This window comes from Lagopus muta, chromosome 26 (genome assembly GCF_023343835.1).
Source record: "Lagopus muta isolate bLagMut1 chromosome 26, bLagMut1 primary, whole genome shotgun sequence".
Classification (NCBI taxonomy): Eukaryota; Metazoa; Chordata; class Aves; order Galliformes; family Phasianidae; genus Lagopus; species Lagopus muta.
The window spans coordinates 1,652,697-1,670,948 of NC_064458.1; the positions used below are offsets into that span (position 1 = coordinate 1,652,697).

Below are 18,252 nucleotides of genomic sequence, written 5' to 3' on the forward strand. Positions count from 1 at the left end.
TTTATTGAAGGAAGACTATTTCTAGAATAAAGGCTACATCGTCACGTCGCCTCGTCCCTCGGTGGGGTCGGGTGGGTGTAAAACGCCGGAGGAGGAGCGGGGAGCAGGCACGGCCCCCCCCCCCCCCATTGTGTGCACCCCATGGCATTGGGGTGGCCCCGGGGTGGGGGGCAGTAGGGCCGGAGTGAGGGGTGACCCCGCAGGGATGAGGGGCTGCTGGCGGCAGGGCCCTACTCCGGCCGGGGGGATGGGGAGGGGGACAAGCAGAGGGCTCCAGGGGGGCGTGGGGCAGCGATGGGGGGGCAGAGCCTCGGGGGTTCTGAGGGAGAGGGGGGACCCCGACCGCATGGTGGTGGATTTTGGGGTGCGGGGAGGGCTCTGCGTCCGAGCTCGCCAGGATTGTGCTGGGTCAGGACCTGCGCAGGACCCGATGCTTTGTGCTTGGGCTGGCGGCTCTGGGGGACGGGAGGGGGCTCAGCAGGGGGCAGCGGAGGGGGCTCCCACCCAGGGAAGGGCACCGTGCAGGAGGGACAGCCCAGGGCTGCTGTGACCGTCACCAGGGGGGTGGCTGCACCGCTGCCACGTTGCACAGCATACGGGGACCTGGGTGGGCATCCACGGCCCCCGGTGGGGTCCCCCCATCCCATCCCCACACGCCCGTGTCCAGTTGTGCTGCAGCACACACGCGGCCGGCCCCACAACCCCGTCCCACTCCACGAGGCCGAGGGTCCCCACGGGTCTGTGTCCCCAAACCCAACGATGGCCACAACTGCCCCGCAGGCACCGCAGACGCAGGGAGCACACAGGGACAGCCCCACCACGGGGAGGTGAGGGGGGGGGGCCGGGGGGCACGGGCCAGTCCGGGGTTCTACATGATGCTGCACTTCCCCTTGATTTTGTCTGTCCTCTTCTGCTTGCTGGAGCGCTTCCCGTCGATGGTGAGGCTGACGTTCCTGCGCTTCTCCAGGTTGAGCAGCTCCTGGAAGAGCTCCTTCACGTTGTAGTTCATCTTGGCCGAGGTCTCCATGAAGGCGCATTTCCACTCCTTGGCCACGGCCTCCCCCTCCCTGCTCTCCACCTCCCGCTGCGTCTCGTCGCACTTGTTGCCCACCAGCATGATGGGGATGCTCTCCACGCTGCCCTTGATCTGCACGATCTGCTGGTAGATGGGCCTCAGCTCCTCCAGCGACTGCTTGCTGGTGACGGAGAACACCAGGATGAAGGCATGGCCCTTGGAGATGGACAGGCGCTGCATGGCTGGGAACTGATGGCTGCCGGTGGTGTCGGTGATCTGCAGCGTGCAGACGCTCTTGTCGCAGCTGATCACCTGCCTGTACGTGTCCTCGATGGTGGGGATGTAGGTGTCTCGGAACGTCCCCTTGACGAAGCGCAGCACTAACGAGCTCTTCCCCACGCCGCCGGCACCAAACACCACCACGCGGTAATCGTTGCTCTGCTCCGGCATCGTGGCCCCCCGCTGCAAGGGATGGAGCACAGGGCACACATCACAGCTGTGGGATGGACCCCCATTGCCGGCCCTCCGCTCCCACTGTGTGCAACAGGGGGGGGTCCCAGCGCAGCCCCCCGCCCTTGGGCCGCCCTTCAGGCCGTGGGGTGGCTCTCGCCGCCTGCCTGGGGTGCAGCAGCCTTTGCTATTTTTACCCCCCCCCCCCATGCTGCGGCCATATGGCCGAGCCACAGCCAACGGCACAGCAGCTGTGATCGGAGCAGCACCACCGGGGGGGGGGGGGGTGTGACACAGACACCCCCAGCAATGGGAGCAGCACAGTGGGGCAGCCCCCAGCCCGCTCCGACGGTCCCCAGAGCCCCGGGGCTGCGCTGTGGAGATGGATGTGCTGAGTAAGGAGGGGCCATTTCGTGCACAGAGCTCAGCGCCGCGCTGTGCCACCGCTCTGCCCTGCGGATGGTGTCACACAGCTGCGGGCTCACGGCACGATGGGTCCCCACGAGGTGTCCCCACATGTGGGGGCATCTCTGCTCCCCACACAGAGCGCAAGCACTCGGGAGGTGCAAAGCGTGCCATGCCACGGGGCTGCCATGCCGGCAGCGCCATCCCAAAGGAGGTGAGTGGGCACACAGGGATGGCACACGGTGCTGCTTTGGGGTCAGCTCTGCCCCACTCTTGGCATGTCCCATGTGCACCCAGGGGATGCGGCCCTTTCGTGGGGTCCCACGGGCACCCATTGCCCCACAGCATTGCCTGGCACTGGGCGAGTACGTGGGATGCAGCCAGAGCCCATCAGCACGGCCTCAGCACCCAAAGGTTTGGTTCTGTGCCATCTGGAGGCGTCAGAGCTGCACGGGGATGGAGCAGAGGCCGTGGTGGCAGAGCAGCCCTGTGCCATCATCCCCGTGCCACCATCATCCCCGTGCCACCATCATCTCTGTGCCACCTGCCTGCAGCGGTGCCAAGGACCGCATCCCCGCTGCCATGGGGTGCCAAGGGGTGGGAAGGGGCCTCCACGGCACCCACGGGTGCTGCAGAGCCCCGTGCAGCCCCGACCTGCGCTTCTCCCCGATGCTGAAGACGGCGCCTGAGCCCCCCCCGGAGCTCCGCACCATCAGTAGAGGGGGGGGGGGAGCGGGGGAAACACACAAACATGCGGGGCTGGGGTCGGGATGGGGGGCGGAGAGAGACGGGAATGGGGCAGAACGGAGGGGCGGGATGCAGGATGGGGGCAGGATGGGGGCAGGGCAGGACGGTCCCGGTGCCCGCCCGCTCCCCGCCGTCCCTGCCTTTGCCCGGGGCATCCCCTACCTCCCCCCCCCCCCGCCGCCCCCGGCCCCGCTCCCCCCGCGCGGTCGCATTGCGGTGCCGCCGCCTCACCGTGCGCTGCCCGGGATCCGCCCTTGGCTGCGGGCTGCACCGCGGCGTCAGCGCATGGCCCGGCCCGGCGCTGTGCGGTTCCGATGCGGCGGCCGCTGTCCGCTCGCTTCGGTTCGGTTTTCGGTTCTGCGCGGTTCCGCCCGGTGCGGTGCGGTGATGCGGGGCCGGCGCGGCTCTGCGGGGCTCAGCTCGGCACGGCGCGGTGCGGTGCGGCCGCCGCAGAGCCGATCCCGCCCCGCCGCCGGCCCCGCCCGCCGCGCCCGCCCCACCCGGGGCTGCCGGACCCCCCGGTACAGCCCCGAACGGCGGCGGAACGGGAGGGGACGGACGGACGGACGGACAGGGGTGGGACAAACGGACGGGGATGGGACACGCGTGACTTGGGACACGGATACGGAGATGGGGACGCAACGACAGGGGGACGTCTGACGGGGCTGGGGACGGACAGACGGGGGCAGACGGACGCCCGGATGGGGGGCAGAGCCGTCGGAACCGCTGCGGCCGCTCAAGGGAACCGGACCGCGCTTCGGGTTCACGGTTCCCCCACCACCACCGGCACGGGACCGGGGCTGCGTTCCCTACTAACAGCGAGGGGCTGCAGCCCCCACAAAAGGCTCTGGGGGCGGCGCTGTGCGGCCGGGGCGCTCGCTCTCCATCCAGAGCAGCAGCAATTAAAATCCGCAGCTGCTATTAAGAGCAGCCAGCAGAGGAGCGGGGCTCCAGCACCCAAACACCAACACGGGGCTTTGGCTGCGCTTTTTGGGGACGAGCTGACAGCAGCCGCAGCCCCCCTTCCCCCCTCGCCCCCCCCCCGGACCCCCGGCAGCGCTACCAGCCGTTCAGATGCCGCTCATTGCAGGGGATGAATGAGTTCCCTTCAGCATTTTCACTGCGGCTCCTCCTCCGTTCATTCACTCCGCAGCTCCCCACGATGCCGGGCGCTGCGGGGGCTTCCCAGGAACACACAGCACAGAGCGGGGCTTCGTCGGGAGGGCCTCATCTTTCCCCATTCCATACATCAGAGCATCAGTCCCACTGCAGAGCACCCCAGGGACCCCCAGTGAGTGGGGAAATGCTGCTCAGCGAGTGGGGAAATGCCCGAGCTCAGCCCTGCTGTGCGCTGCCCGGCAGAGGTGCAATAACACACACGGATTCGCTGCATGGAGACAAATGAGATTCTCATCAGGCCCTGCTGATCTGTGCCAGCCCAGGCCTAAAATAACGCTCCCTTCCTCTCCTCCCCCCCCCCTTTCGCCACTCCAGGTTGCTTCAAAGCAAGATTAATTGACTTCGGTGCGCCGCAGCAATTAAAGCACCGAGCACCAGGCCCTGTCAGATGATCCTCATCAGCCTCCATATGCTGCAGCTGTGCCAACCGCTGCTCCAAGATGCTGCCTCGCAGTCTCCCCCATCCCTCTTGCTGCTCGGCTCATTGCAGCACGGCTCAGCCCCTTCTCCACGTCCTTAGGATCCCATCAGTGCTTCCAGGAGCTCTGCTCTGCCTGGGGGAGCTGCTGCACGACTGATGGCCACGGAGAATGGAAGCAGAGCCCCTGCGAGAGCAGCGCTGAGCTCCTCAGCATGAGGGCGAGCAGAGCGGATCGCAAGGGACTGCGATGTGCTGAGCCCCGGGGATGCAGCAAGGCGCTCAGGCACAGCGCAGCCTTGGCTCTGCCCTACAGCTCATCGGCCTCTGGGGAAGAAATATCCCTGAAAGCACCGACAAAATGGCCCTGCACAGCCTCAGCACTGCCAGCACGGGCAGAGCTCCCCTCGCTGCTGTGACTCAAACGTGGGTGTCTGGCATGGAAACATCGCTGCTGTGCATCACTGCCGCCCATCTCTTGCCATCTGCTGGACCCTGGGCTGCAGGAGAGCATCCCAAGGCCTCCCAGGTACGGATGGGAGGCTTTTCCAGCAGAGCTGAGGTTTTCTATAGGGAATGCACAACACGGGGTTGAGGTGGGGGGAATGGTGCAGGGCACAGAGCCCAGCCTCGTTTCTTCATTAATCACTAAGAAAAGCTCCATTTGTGGGTCAAAATGGAGCTCGGAGCTGTGGCAGCAGTGGCACCGAGCAGCCCCAGAAGGGATGTTATTTTTGGCAGCTATTACAACCAGGTTTTGCTCAAAACTAAGCTAGCAAAAGCAGCTTAGTGCAGCTGTGCCATCCGTGCTCACACCTGCCTCTGCCTGCGCTTCTGTTGCAATTCCTCCCCTTCTCAGAGCCCGAGCAGCAGGGAAGAACCCTGCAGCCAAATGCAGTGCAGGGGGAGCGGGGAGGAGGGGGGTGGCCATGTGGACCAACAGGGAATGAGATGCGTGCTGAGCTCCTGGGACACGGCCTCAGAACTGCAGCGTTTGTGTCCAGCACGAGCTGCTGCACCTGCAGATCCAGCAGGCAGCAACAGGACCTTGAGGCACCTGCATTGGGGCGCTGCGTTGTTCTTCATTCCCTCTGAGCACGCAGACGTTCTCCTTGGGGTCAGTACTGCAATACCAGCAGGCCGTGATGTTTGGCTTTGCTGCTGAGCTCTGGTATCCCCTGGGTGGTGGGGATGGCTGTGTGGGGAGGAGGTGAGCTTGGTTTCCCACCTCACCACTTGAGGAAAACCAGCCCAGCCAGCACCGCGTAACCCAGCACCAGGAAGAGGACCTTCAAGAGACGACTGCTCTTGTCTTCCAGCTCCTTCGCCAGGATCTCAAAGAAGGTGATGAACAAGAAAGTGCCCCCCGCGACGCCTTGCAGGAGCACAGAAGTGATGCTGCCCGCCGTGCTCTGGGTGCTCTCGATCCCCATCCCAATGCTGATGCCCAGAGGGATCATCAGGCTCACCGTCACCGCCAGCTTGGCAGCGTCCTTCATGGGCAGCGAGGCCTTGGCCATGCTGATGCCCAAAGCCACGGCCACCAGCGTCTCGTGGATGGCAACACCCAGGAACAAGCTCAGCACTCTGCTTCCCTCCTCCTGCAAGCCCAGGGCCAGGCCCTCAAAGATGGAGTGAGTGCACAAAGCGAACACCAGGCTGACCAGGCGCAGGGGGCTGGAGCGGGACAGCTGGTGGACGTTCAAACCGTGGCTGTGGGAGAGCCGGCCGTGCTCAGCGTGCAGAGCGCTGCCCCGTGGGGCTGCAATGAAGGGACTCTCGTATTCAGAGTCGCTCCCGGCGTCCGAACCGGCGTTGAAGGTTTCTAAGTCAATAAATGAGGGCTTTTCCTTTTGGAAGGTCAAAACGAGCTGCTCCACAAACACCGTCATGAAGAAGCCAAGCATCATGATGGTCTCGGCCACCGGGTAGTCTGTGGTCACGTTCCCCTGCTTAAGGACTTCATCGAGCTGGAACAAAGCACACAGCCCTGTGTCAGCTGCTTTTTGCCCTCTATAGGCACACAGAGCATCACCAGGAGGCTCTCAGGGCTTCCTACAAAACTCCTTTTGGGAAGAAAGTCTCCAACAGGCAACACGGGGGGGGAGGGAAGCTTGGCTCTGTAACAGTGAAATATCCCTGCTGCGTTCACACAGCTCCAGAGGGAGATTAAACTGATCCAGGATGCTTTAACGCCCTCGCATTCAGACCTCGGGGTGAGACAGGGAACCTGTTAGCCTCACACAGAGCTCAGTGGCCATCTGACCACTGATGGTTTAAACGCGGGCCTGGAGTCAGGAGTTTGAGCCTAAAGCCCCAGGCGATGCTCAGCCTCCTCCTGCACCAAACAAGCCTAGCTTTCCAACCAAACAGTACCCGAATGGGAGGAGGGGGCTCTGTGGTTACAGACAGCCCTCAACGCCTCCAATTCCACAGGGAATTGAGCTGAGCTCCCCGTGGGGATCAGGCACCCCGTTACCTTTCCTCTCACGGCGGGCAGCAGGGCGTTGAAGCAGGTGGCCAGGAAGACCCCTCCTCCAAAAGAATTGCAGAGGGCGATGAGCTTCCTGGAGCGCTGAGCCTTCTCGTAATCAGCCTCGATGATCTTGACGGGGAGGAGGGACCCGGCCAGCATGAGGACACAGATGCCCAGCAGACACAGCACTTTGGCTGCCACGATCTTCATGGTGCTGCCCTGCAGCAGCTCTCAGAGCAGCGGTGCATCAGCAGGAGAGAGAGCACGGGCAAAGTGCAGGGAAAGGAGCTCCTGGAGCTGGTAGCTGTGGACAGGAGAGGAGAGTTTTGCTGTGTATTTAGCATGTAGAAGAGCACCTTGCACCCCAGCTGTGTGCCAGCCCCTGTGCAGGAAGGACCCGAGCTCTGCCTTCACTCTGCTAGGCGATGAGTGGGGAGATCACAGAGAGGCACAGAGCTCTCACACAACTGAACTGCAGCAAACAGGAACTCCAAAACCTTGCAAGAGCTGAATTGGCTGCACTAAACTGGCACAGCCTCAGCTGGTGGAGGTTTTAATCCACTCCATCTCGCAGTAAGATCCACCTGAGTCCAAAGGGTCAAGACATTGGTTTTAACCACGAGAAATGAGTAAGGGCTTGAGCTGACAGCCTTCAGCTTCGTTCAGGAATGAAATTAAAGATCCCCTTCCAGCACTCATGCAGGGTTTGGGGTTGTTTTTTTTTGCACTGTCCTCAAAACCAGACCAGCAGATTCAGTTTCCTCAGCCCCTTCTGCTGTCCCTGTCGGTGCTGCCTGGCTGCTTGTGGCTCTGATCCGTTGGCACCTCTCTAAAGGAAAACCCCATGCAGAAATGCACTGTGAGGTCCCCTACTGTTCACAGGGTGTAACAAATGAGGCAAACCAGGTGGTGGTTTTACACCAGAGAGAAATGCAACATCTCAGTAGTAGCCTGGGTCCTGAAACTGACTCCATCTGAAACGGGTTTGCCTCCAGATCACACGCAGCGAAACCCATTTAAAATGATTTTAGGAAAGTGACAAAATGGAATCTATTTACATAACATGAACAGGTGCCTCTGCTGACTGCTCTGCTCTGCTGATGAGCACAGGCAGCACTGTACCCCTGCTGGCATCAGATCAGCAGCCCCAAACTGAGCTGTACTCACACACACCCTCGCACCAGTGCTGGACGAGGTAAATAATTGGACAGCTGCCCATTGGACCATCAAATTCATTTTAAAACAAAAGATTCCTGAGGGAAGATTTCCCTAGAGGGTTGACAGGATGAATCACTACAACCCCTCCTGTGCAGCAGGCTGCATAGATGGTGATTGTGTTACCGGGTACGTTGGGGTTGATGGATGCTGTGCATGATGGGGGAGTTTAAAAGCCTCTTTTCAAGTTCGAGCTCAGCCTACCCAGGAGCAAACAGAGGTCACAGCAGTCCGTCCATCTGCAGCAGGGCTGGCTCTCAGTTGGTGTCTCAGTGATGTCCATCAGCAGCAGCACAGCTCAGATGACACTGATGGACTCACACTGGGCCTGAACAAGGGCAGAGCCGGGCACATGCTGACAGGCAGGCTGCGGCTGTCACTGCTGCTGATGGGCAGAGATGCTGCCCCTGGGCCTGCCAGCACATTGCTGACACAGCTAACAAGCCACACTGCCTTTGTAATGCACACACTGCAGTTTGAGCATCAACAGAACAAGGGTGTCACCTTGTACAGTGATGGCAAGTCGTCACACCACATCTTACGTTAGTGACAACGCATTGGGATCGCACAGAGAAGAGCTCATGGCTCTGCTTGCTGGGTGTGAAGGTTGCATCTCAACTGTTATGTGCAGGCAGCTCCCAGGAGAGCAAGCAAACAGCACTGAGGGTTCCAGCACCTGCACCTCTTCTGGAGTCAGCCTGGCCCCCGCTCAATCCCAGAAAACTGCTCCTGCTTGTGTCTAACCTGGCCCCAGCAAAGTGCCTCGAGCTGCTGGCAGCAGTGGAACGGCCCTCTGTGACCTCTGAGGAAAGCAGCTTAGTGACAAACGGAGCAATAGAAGCTGGAAATACCTCGTGCTCCTCTCAGCCCACTCCTCCCAGCACGCAGCGGTCGGCTCCTCTGACTCCTGGATATATTGGCAGCCCAGAAACCTCTGTAACAAAGAATGAATGTGGGATAGTTACCGCGTGGCTTACCGTCAAAATATTTGGGCAACAGAAAGTGCAATGAACAGACAGTGTGAAGTTTAACGTCCCAGATCTGTGCCCTGACGCTGCTGGGGTGTGGGAAGCAGGCCGGGCCCCCAACCTCCCTCTGGACGCCCCCCGATGCCTGCTGAGAGCACACAGGGAGCCCGGGGGGAAGGGGCCGTGCTGGGGGCTCCTCCCAGAGCGTGGGCACGAGGTGGGGTCTGCAGGGACAGCACCGGGGAGGGGGATGAGATCCCCAACGGCCCTGCGCACAGGGCCACAGCCCGAGCCCCCCCCCGCTGTAGGGCAGCCCCACAGCCCTCGAGCCCCGCCCAGGCCCCAGATCCCACCACAGCCCCTGCACCACCCCAGTTACTTCAGTAACACCCCCCCCCCCCCCTCAACCCCAGTTCCCCCAGTAACAGCCCCCAACTCCTTGCTACCTCAATAGCGAACCCCCCCGATCGTCCCAGCTCCCCCTCAGGACCGGATCCCCGCCCCCCTCCTCCCGACCCCTTCAGGAACGGCCCCCGGCTCCCGTTACCTCACAGCCCAAACTCCCCGCCCCAACGCCCCCCACTCACGCGCCGTCCCCCGCCTGCGCCCCGTCCTGGCTGCCCCCGCACGGCCCCCGCCCCCGCTCTCTGGTGAAGCGCTCTCCTATTGGCTGCGGTGAAAAGGACGGCCTCCCATTGGCCGCGGCGGCCGTCAGTCAGCCCGCCACGCCCAACGGGCGGGCGCCGCCGAATGGAGTCCGCCGGAAACGCGCGGCGCAACGGAAGGTTCCGGGCAGCGCACGGAGCAGCGCTGTCCGCACGGCGGTGCTGATGGGGCCCGGCAGCGCACAGAACAAAACGGAGAGAGGCGGCCCCGGGTATCGCTGCAGTCACTGCGCTGAGAGAGATAGCGAAGAGTGTCCAAATGGTTTATTCTTCACAAGTTACATTAAGCACATATAAATTTATGGAGCATTTACAGATCTTTTTTCCTTGATATTAATCTTCAAAGATACCTGCTCATTCGTACCACCATGTCTCCTAGATGGGCATTTTCCATCTCCCACGCACTCCTCTCCAAGCCAGCTGCTTCTGTGCCCAGCCATAGGGCCAGGAACACGCCTTTCCCACCACCATGGAGGAACTACCTTAAAACCAGTCCCGAGGCCGATACCAAAGTCTCCATCCTCGTCCAGCGACTTCAAGGGGAACTTGCCAGAGCTTCCCATGCACCCAGGAACGACACAGGCAGGTGGGAAGCTGCAGGCACCCAGCAGCAAGGACCTTCTCCCTCCTCCCACATTGAACCAGCAGCCCCTCAATACCATTCTATCCAAGGAGCATTTTTATTCCTTCTGCCTGCTGCTCAAGCCCCCTCTCTACTCCTATTATCAGTATGGTCAACTGGGTTGATTACTTACATGCATAAAAGACAAATTAAAAAACAAAGAGAAACCTTTTAAACACCAAAAACATCGCATCTTTCTCACTGTCCACCTGACTAGTTCACAGATTGGCTCATTCCAACAATAATTACTAAACACTAGACGAGTTTTGTCAGGACTGGGGATGGAGCCCAAGCAGCGTATCTGGAAACGCCCTAAAGGAGTCACAGATGAGCATGTTCTACCTGATCAGTCCCAGCCCCCCGACACATCGACACTAACCTTAGAGAGGCAGTCACCAAATCCTCTGTATTAACAACACCGGCAACGTTGCTACAGACCTGAATGAGAAACATGGTGAATGTAATCAACAGAAACCCTGATCCTGGAGGCAGGAAGATCCAGCGACCTCCAGGGCGCTCAAACATCACCGTCTTGTAACTGGCAAGAAGATTAATGGGCATCAGGGTGGGGGTGGGACTCCAACACTTCTCTGAAGTGGCGTCTGGGCAGGAAAGTGAAGAAATCCTGTAGTGAAGAGTGCATCCTCCTTCAAAAACGGGTTAAAAAATTCCCACGTAGCAAAGAACGTAGAAATGTAACAGCGTCGTTCATTTCGGAGTTTCTTTAGAAAGACTGTTGGTGCTGGTTTGTGTTTGCTGGATCTTCCAGAGGAAAACTAATGGAAAGGTGGAGGGGGAGGAGCAGGACGAAGACTGGGGAAAGAAAGTGTGAATCTGTCTTTAACATGCAGGTCGTATAAAGTATTTTGGGTTTGTTTTTTTTTCCTCTCTCTTGTTTTTTTTTCCCCCCTCTTGGACACTTCCAATTCAAGAAATGGCAACACGCACATGGCTTCCAGTTTTTAAAGCAATGAACAGAGTTCCCACGGACTGCGCTGCAGAGACAGGAAGACAAAGACATTTGTAAATTCAGTTTCTGAGAAAAGAAAGCATCCTTTTCACAAGTGCCAACGTCACATAAGGAAACTCATTCGCCAGCCACAGAGCGTGAGGGAATTTGTTCACCGCTCTGTAGAGCTGAGCCTTGCATCTCCCCAAGGCACAGCACCAGCAGAGCTCAGTCTGCACAGAGGGGAGGAGACCTGAGCTGCTAGGTGAAGGCACAAGGCAGACATTGCAGCAGCACACCGAAATGCTCCCCTCTCAGCTGGCCACGGCCTCACCTGTCAGCCTCATTCCTGCTGATCTTCATTGCTGGCACTTGGAGTTCGACTCCTGATCTGGCTTCGTAGTTGCTCTATTAATTCAGGATTCTGCTGCTGCATCTGCTGAGCAAACTGCTGGCCCCTGCAGGAGAACAAGCTACTGTTACTGTGTTCTCACACACTGACACGACCAGTGCAATGCAATCCTCCCCAGGTGATTGCCAGAGCTCTGCTCTAACAAGTTCACGTTACAGTGCAACTTTACTCAACCCTCAACTGAAGTTTTCACTTTTGGTCAGAAAATCTGAAGTCTGTTTGCAGATTAAGGCCATGGAGAAGAACCAGCTCCCTACTCACGCTTGTATGAGGCTGGCAAGATCATTGGTGGAGGGGCTGGTGCCTGCTGCTCCCATGGGGTTATGGCCACCAGAAATCATCCCAGACATGCTGTGGAAAGAAGAGTCATTGCTCAGAGCAGAAAAACACACCAAAATCTGTTTTGTTTTACACTAGGAGGGGAAAAGAAGAGCCATTGTATCCTTAAGCTGCACCATCTGTAGAAATATTTATAACAGCTTCAGTTTCTGTACTGACAAATATTCCTCCCTCCGTGTGCAAGCTTGGTGTTATGCTTAATTACAGCACTGCCCCTCCTCACACCAGGTATTTGACAGCTCTGCACCAATGAGATTTACTGACAGGATTCTTGGCTATCAGCACTGAATGCATTGGGTCTGCAAAGCCCCTTCCCCTCCAAGTCCTCAGGCTGCACCTGGCACAGAGCCTCAGCTGACAACAGAAGTGCGAGGAGCAGGCAGAAGCAAATGGACATGGAGGCAGATGTTCAGCCCTGCAGCTGGGCTGCTTCATACAGTAAGCAAAGCTGAGCTCCAGAAGGGCTCCAGCTCACTGCCTGCCTGAGCTCTGAAGGGACAGACTGCAGAGGTACGTGCTTTATGTGCTCTGTGGCCTTACCCTGTCTAAGCATCTGGCAGCTGTTGTGAATCGATCCTCCATAACTCTGCAGTACAAAGAATCAAAAATATTCTTTCTAATGGAGAGTGAGATGTGAAATCTTGTCTGCACATCACACAGACACGGCGCAGCAGAGCCAAACTGTCCCCAGCTTCCCAAAGGCAGCTCCAGTGCCACAATCTATCCTGTCTCCTATTGAAGCCCCTCTTCAGCACAGTCCAGAGCACTCAAAACGCACCGTGGCTCAGGAGATGGGGCTGCTTTAAGGGCTGCCTTCCACATTCCTGGTTCCAGCACCCCCCCCCCTCCCACCACAGCCTCAAAGGAGCGACTCAAAGAGGAAAGAGAACATGGGATCAAACTTACAGCTGTTGTACTTGTGGATTGTTCATTAGGTTAGATGCCTATTTAAAGAGGGGGAAAAAAAAAGGACACCCTATTTAGTCAGAAATGCCTGGGTAGATATGCAGATGTTGTGCCATTCAACTACGAACAAAGCGAAGGCAGAAATACTTGGAAGCAGATCAATAGGACAAAAATAGCAAAGAGAAGCACAGTGCAACACACAGGACAAGGCTGGTAACGCAGAACAGGCACCCTTTCCACACCCAGCACGTCCCAAAGAGCAGCCTGTGAATAAATCACTGGCTCTTTATTTGACTTGGGTGAAAAATACAAGCACAGCTTCCTCACGGCGGCACCGAAACAAAGGAATGACAACTGAGCTGCTCACGAGACACCAAAAGTCCCCACGTCCCGAAACATTTCACCCTGAAAGGATAAATGCACAGCCTGGCTGCGACCTGGGCCCACATTTACCATACTCATGAAGCCAGGGTTGTTCAGCAAGCCAGCTAAATCGAATCCTCCAGGACCTCCGGTCTGCAACAATAAAGACACAGCACGTGGGTGCTGACATCCTCTCACTTCCTGATGCAACAAACAGCTGCAATGAACGCTACTTCAACCCTGCTACTTCAACCCTCCCAGCGTTATCAGAACCTGGTCTTTAAAGCATGACAAAGGGCAGGCTGGGGACGAGCTGCTCAGGGAGGCAAAGGGCGAACGCTGATAGCGACGATGGCACCGCAATGCATCACTGAGCAGCTCTCGCCCAGCCCTGCCAGCCATGCACTGCCCCAAACCAGCAACCCGCCACTCAAACACCCCCACCTGCTCACCTCTGTGCTACAGAAGCCTCTAGAAAACCAAAATCCCCTTCAAAACACTCAAACTGTTTCAAAAAGCTCCTTCTGATCAGCCTCGCTTCCCAGCCCGAGGCGACTGCGCTCCTGCACAGCGCTGAAATCGCTCTCTCTGGGTTTTAGAGCAAGGGTTCACAGCAGCAGCACTTGTTAACCATCTCCCCTCCATCTGCACGCAAGATTTGTATTCTAAACACAACCAAGCACCTGCAGCAGCGCAGGAAAGAAGCCTCCATTTCATCTCATCTCCGCTTCAGTACTGCTTTCAGAACTTACCGGACTGGGAGTCTCTTTCATTTTCTGTTCAGCTATTTTAAGGTTGGATTTGTAGGTGTCGTTGTCTGGATCAAGCTCCAGGGCTTTTTTGTAGTAGACAACAGCTTCTGTGTGTTTATTTAAACTGGAGAGAGCCAAGCTGTTGAAGTGGAAATAAAAGAAAGTTACAGAGGGAGATAAGGACTCGCAGCCTTCCTCCACCCCAGCAGAGGTGAAACACCAGGTATTTTCACATGGCACTGCAGGGCAGAACACTGCTGAGAGTGTAATTACCACCAAGCACTCGGAGACTGAAGTTCTGGCACAAAACCCCCTTCTCTCACTTACCCCATTCTGCCGTAAGCTTTGCTGTAGTTTGGATCGATGCCGATTGCTCTTTCACAGTCTCTGACTGCTCCAGCATAATTTCCTAATTTACTGTATGCAGCAGCTCTGGAGAGAAGAAGAAAGATGTGCAAAAGCACTTATCAGCTTGAACATGCTGATCAAGGTCACCTCTGCTCCCTCTCTGCAGCCTCCTGTTCTAAAGGGAAAGTCAAAGTGTGAACTTGACACAAATCCAGACCGTTCCTACGTGAGCAGCTTGCTATGCAAACCCTCAGCCTCACATTCTGCTCCTGCTGCAAACAAACCTGAGCTCTCCCCCCTCCTTACAGACATTCCAAGAGGAAGGAAGCAGGAAAGGATCCCATCGCTGGCTCAGCCTCATCTCCCCTTCACCCCCATATCTCAGTCACAAGGACTGCTGCTCCCGTTTTCCCATGCTCTCCACATGCTGACAGCAAGCCTTCAGCTGGTCTCACTGCACTCCTTTGTTTTTGCCTCTCAAATCCCAGCCCTTGTCTTACTGAAGGAGTTAATTGCATGAAAGCAGACAGCGCTCCTTGGTACCCTCACCTCTCTTACAATGCTAAAGGGTTTGTTTCCACACCTACTGAGTGATGCCAGGGCACAGAGCTGGCTAGAGGCACAGGAAAGCGTGACACCGAGCTAAGGAAAAACCAGAAGCAAAACCACAAACAGCAACAGAACAAGCAGCCTATAGAACTTTGGAAAGGGGATTTTGAGCGAGCAGGAGCTTGAGGTGTAAGAAATAAGGGCCAAAACCGCAGGTGTGCAAGGCCAGAGACAACCAGTACCTGTTGCAAAAATACACAGCGTTGGATGGATTTAACTCAATTGCTTTTCCGTAGAAGGACACAGCAGCTTCAAAGTTCTCTGCCTTCATCTGTTCATTCCCTGAAGAGATGGAGAAAAGGCTGAGTAAGTTAAAAATGCAGGCAAACAAAAGCAACGAGCCTGGATCTCTGCTCTTCATAAGAAAACAGAACAAAAGAGAAGCCAAGAGCTCGCATCTCTTGCTGATCTGTCAAACTGCGTGCAAGCGTGAGGCAAGTTCAGCAGTGCAGCAAAAGATCCTTATCTTGGCAATTTCAGGTTACTTGTCAGCCTTTCAGATCCTGCAAGCCCCCTCAGCTGCTTTCCCATCTCAGACACAGCAGAGGCCTCCCCAGAGTCACTCTGTGCTCTGGACATCAACGCAGTGCTCTGGCTTACTGAAAGCTCCCTGCTGTACGTCAGCACTGCTCACGCTGTCTTGCATGGCAGAGAAAAGGCAGCACACAGAGGAGAGCCCAGCAGGAAAGATGCCACATTTACACAGCATGGGCCTTCAGAATGCAAAAGAAAACGCTGACCCAGCTGTCTATGTAGGTTCTGTGGCAGCTAAATAACACCAACCTCCACACGAGCAGAGGAACAAGCAGAAACAAAGGGCTGATCCCATCCATGCGCTCCCCAGGTGCTGAGTGAGCCGAGCCTTCCACCCCAACATCATTTAAACCTCATCAAAGCCCAGCTCCAGGGGAAGCTACCTTCGGTCTTGAGCCTTTCAGCTTCAGCTACGTCATCTTCAGAGGGGGTGACTGGCTCCGAGTTTGCTCTCATGTGTTCAGGCTCCTTACAAGGAAAGGGAGAAGGCTGTGCTGAGATCAGGACTCCCACAGAGAAGTTCCACACCTCCCCCTTCCCAAGCACGTCGAGCCCAAAACATTTCACTCCCACACGCCTCCAGGGGGGCAGAAACCAAGCAAAGCTCATTGCTTTGGCTGCTCACATCGAAACTCAGCACATATTTAGGGAATTTGCTCACCTTTCCTGCAGCAGCTTCAAATATTTCAGGGAGAGTTTGTGACACAGCGAGGCCTTGGTCTTCCAGGGAGACTCCAAAAGCTGTCTCCAGGCACTGGATTGCCACTGGGCGTAATGAATCGGGTCGTTAGCTCTCCCCATTCTAATTACTGAGCTCTCTTCCACAACACCCGAATTTCTTACAGTTGAACACGCCACAAAAACGCCCCAGCATATTTTACCAAACCCTCAGAGCTGGGCAAAGCAGCTCCCAGGAAGCATCACTGACAATTCCCATCCCCCCAGGTAACTTCAGAGCAGGTGGATGTTAACAGAACAAGGCCTTTATTAGCACTCCCAAAGCTCAGAGCCAAGAGACAGCAGCACGTTTGAGGAAACACAGGAAACAAGCAACCAAGCACCACGCTCTGCAGGCAATGCCTGCGCTCCCCCTTCCACCACACAGGCCAAACCCTAAGGCATAAGCTCCTTAGGCAGATCTTTTCAGATCAGCGTGCTCTTGTGACAGGGAAGCCCCCTGAAAAAGCCTGTATGAATGCTTCACGGTGTGATGTGAAAAAGCACTTCTGTAATATGAATCATTTCTGTACTGCCACAGAGTTCTTGTTCTGCGCTGCTACCAAACCCTCCATCAACCTCATTGAAGATAAAAAGTTTTAAATCTCAAACCCAGGGTCAGGGAGGCTTTTGATCCCAGGCATATCTGTTCCTCAAGCTAATCTAGTTTTGAAAGAGGGAGCAAGAAATCAGATAAGCAATCAGCATCTCTAATTGCCTGCTATCTGCCTAAGAAGAAAAACTCATTCAAATCTTGGATGTTAGAAACAGCCCAGGCAAGTTATGAGGCAGAGGACGGCAACCAAACATCCAAATTGCTCCATGAGCTGAGCTGACAGATCCACACAAATATCAGAGAATGGCCACCTACCTTCCAAACTCTCCTGAGCATCTGGAGAAAGACCCCCGTTCTGTAGCTGGTCATGTAAGAACTGGATGATGGAGTATGCAAGGCGCTTCTGGTCTGCCATTGTGGGAGGCTGTGATGTTTGGACTTCTTCTAACTTAAAAAAAATATATTATAGTATCTGTAGAGAAAGAAATTACATGACCTGAAGGGCTGGAAGTCAAAGGTCTCTTCTGCTGCTCTCTCCCTATATGAAAGGGATGAGGGAATCCTTCAGGATGGAGCAAGGCCTTCAGAGCCTTCATTAATCCCTTTACTCTACAAATACTCAGCTGACCTCCCAGCCCTCAATTCCCCTCTGCACCCCAGCTGCACAGCACTGCCCTGCCTCACACACCACTGCCAAGGGAACCACACGAAAGGCTTTAGGGACACACAGCCCCCAGAAATGGATCAAAAAGACTCAGCCCCGAGGAGATCAGCACTAAGAACACCGCAGCTCTCCTCTTCCTGAGCCAACGCGGGTGTGAGACAAAGACAAGGGGACAGCACGGGGAAACGGTGAGCCGAGCCTGGAGCTCTGCACGGATCCCCACCAGACCCACAAGACACAAACGGCCTCGTTGCCCTCAGGGAACCAACGCAGCTCCCAGCACGGAGACGGGAGCGCAGAAAGCCGCGCAGGGCTCGTGAACTGAGAACCCAACCGTTTAAATGCAACCTCTGCTAAAGGAAACCCCGCTGCCCGGCCCGGCTCTCTGTCAGGCCCCGGGGGCTCCTGGGCCGGCCCAGCAGCGGTGTGTCCGTCTGTCTGTCCGTCTGTAGTGGCTACGAGCGTGCGGCCCCGAGCCACGCCGACCCAACGTGCCCTCAGCTCAAGGCCCGCACAGCTCTGGATCCCCAGCGCAGGCCCCGGGACACGGCACGGCCCACGTCAGACCCCAGAACGAGATGAAACCGCCCGGCCCGGAGCCAGGCCTCGGTCGCCCAGCAGCGCGGTGCAGCGTAGCCCGGCTTCCCGCCGCCGCCGTCCCCCGCCCCGCCGCCACCGCCGCTCCGCCCCGCCCCGCCCCGCTCACCGGGCACCGCGACGCTCCCCACGGCCAGGGCGGGCGCGGCACTGCGCATGCGCCGCTCCCACCCCACGCGCACGCGTGCTGTCGGGATGCTACTGCGCATGCGCGTCGCGTGGAGCGCTCAAAACGCGTGCGCAGCAGCGAGGCTCCGCCCTCATCCGCCATGACAGAGCTACGGGGAGGGGCGGAGAGCTCGACGCATGCGCATTGCGTGCCCTCTTAGGTGACGGCTGGAGGCCG

The 18,252-nt window shown here is 57.3% G+C and overlaps 3 protein-coding genes across 6 annotated transcripts; all 3 read right to left on the reverse strand.

Moving 5' to 3' along the window:
- DIRAS1 (DIRAS family GTPase 1) lies at nt 1-3,084 on the reverse strand. Its single transcript, XM_048927472.1, has 2 exons — nt 2,849-3,084; nt 1-1,477 (listed from the first exon to the last, which is right to left on the reverse strand). Exon 2 carries the CDS (start codon nt 1,463-1,465, stop codon nt 869-871), a length of 597 nt encoding a protein of 198 aa, XP_048783429.1. The 5' UTR covers nt 1,466-1,477; nt 2,849-3,084; the 3' UTR covers nt 1-868.
- A 593-nt stretch (nt 3,085-3,677) lies between these two features.
- On the reverse strand, nt 3,678-9,518 carry SLC39A3 (solute carrier family 39 member 3). Of its 2 annotated transcripts, none has more exons than XM_048927715.1 (4): nt 9,461-9,518; nt 8,757-8,839; nt 6,694-6,994; nt 3,678-6,184 (listed from the first exon to the last, which is right to left on the reverse strand). In XM_048927715.1, exons 3-4 carry the CDS (start codon nt 6,898-6,900, stop codon nt 5,444-5,446), a joined length of 948 nt encoding a protein of 315 aa, XP_048783672.1. In that variant the 5' UTR covers nt 6,901-6,994; nt 8,757-8,839; nt 9,461-9,518; the 3' UTR covers nt 3,678-5,443. The 2 variants fall into 2 exon arrangements, with proteins under 2 accessions (XP_048783672.1, XP_048783673.1); XM_048927716.1 differs by lacking the exon at nt 9,461-9,518 and adding an exon at nt 9,421-9,447.
- A 269-nt stretch (nt 9,519-9,787) lies between these two features.
- On the reverse strand, nt 9,788-18,124 carry SGTA (small glutamine rich tetratricopeptide repeat co-chaperone alpha). Of its 3 annotated transcripts, none has more exons than XM_048927713.1 (12): nt 18,016-18,124; nt 16,961-17,117; nt 16,034-16,137; nt 15,756-15,840; nt 15,021-15,120; nt 14,209-14,313; nt 13,882-14,020; nt 13,220-13,282; nt 12,767-12,804; nt 11,783-11,872; nt 11,444-11,567; nt 9,788-11,155 (listed from the first exon to the last, which is right to left on the reverse strand). In XM_048927713.1, the coding sequence occupies exons 2-11, from the start codon at nt 17,058-17,060 to the stop codon at nt 11,453-11,455; spliced, it is 939 nt and encodes a 312-aa protein (XP_048783670.1). In that variant the 5' UTR covers nt 17,061-17,117; nt 18,016-18,124; the 3' UTR covers nt 9,788-11,155; nt 11,444-11,452. The 3 variants fall into 3 exon arrangements, with proteins under 3 accessions (XP_048783670.1, XP_048783671.1, XP_048783669.1); XM_048927714.1 differs by having other exon boundaries at nt 16,961-17,093; nt 18,016-18,117; XM_048927712.1 differs by having other exon boundaries at nt 16,961-17,089; nt 18,016-18,093.
- Between the last annotated feature and the right edge of the window lie 128 nt (nt 18,125-18,252).

Excerpts from the sequence above, each read along its gene's own strand:
- DIRAS1 (XM_048927472.1), bottom strand. The coding sequence starts at position 1,465 with ATGCCGGAGCAGAGCAACGATTACCGCGTGGTGGTGTTTGGTGCCGGC.
- SLC39A3 (XM_048927715.1), bottom strand. The coding sequence starts at position 6,900 with ATGAAGATCGTGGCAGCCAAAGTGCTGTGTCTGCTGGGCATCTGTGTC. Across the intron at positions 6,185-6,693 it reads TGCCCGCCGTGAGAGGAAAG|CTCGATGAAGTCCTTAAGCA; the intron begins GTAACGGGGTGC and ends GCTTTGTTCCAG.
- SGTA (XM_048927712.1), bottom strand. The coding sequence starts at position 18,064 with ATGCGCAGTGCCGCGCCCGCCCTGGCCGTGGGGAGCGTCGCGGTGCCC. Across the intron at positions 14,021-14,208 it reads AAAGCTTACGGCAGAATGGG|CTTGGCTCTCTCCAGTTTAA; the intron begins GTAAGTGAGAGA and ends CCACTTCAACAG. Across the intron at positions 11,568-11,782 it reads CTTGCCAGCCTCATACAAGC|GGGCCAGCAGTTTGCTCAGC; the intron begins GTGAGTAGGGAG and ends GTTCTCCTGCAG.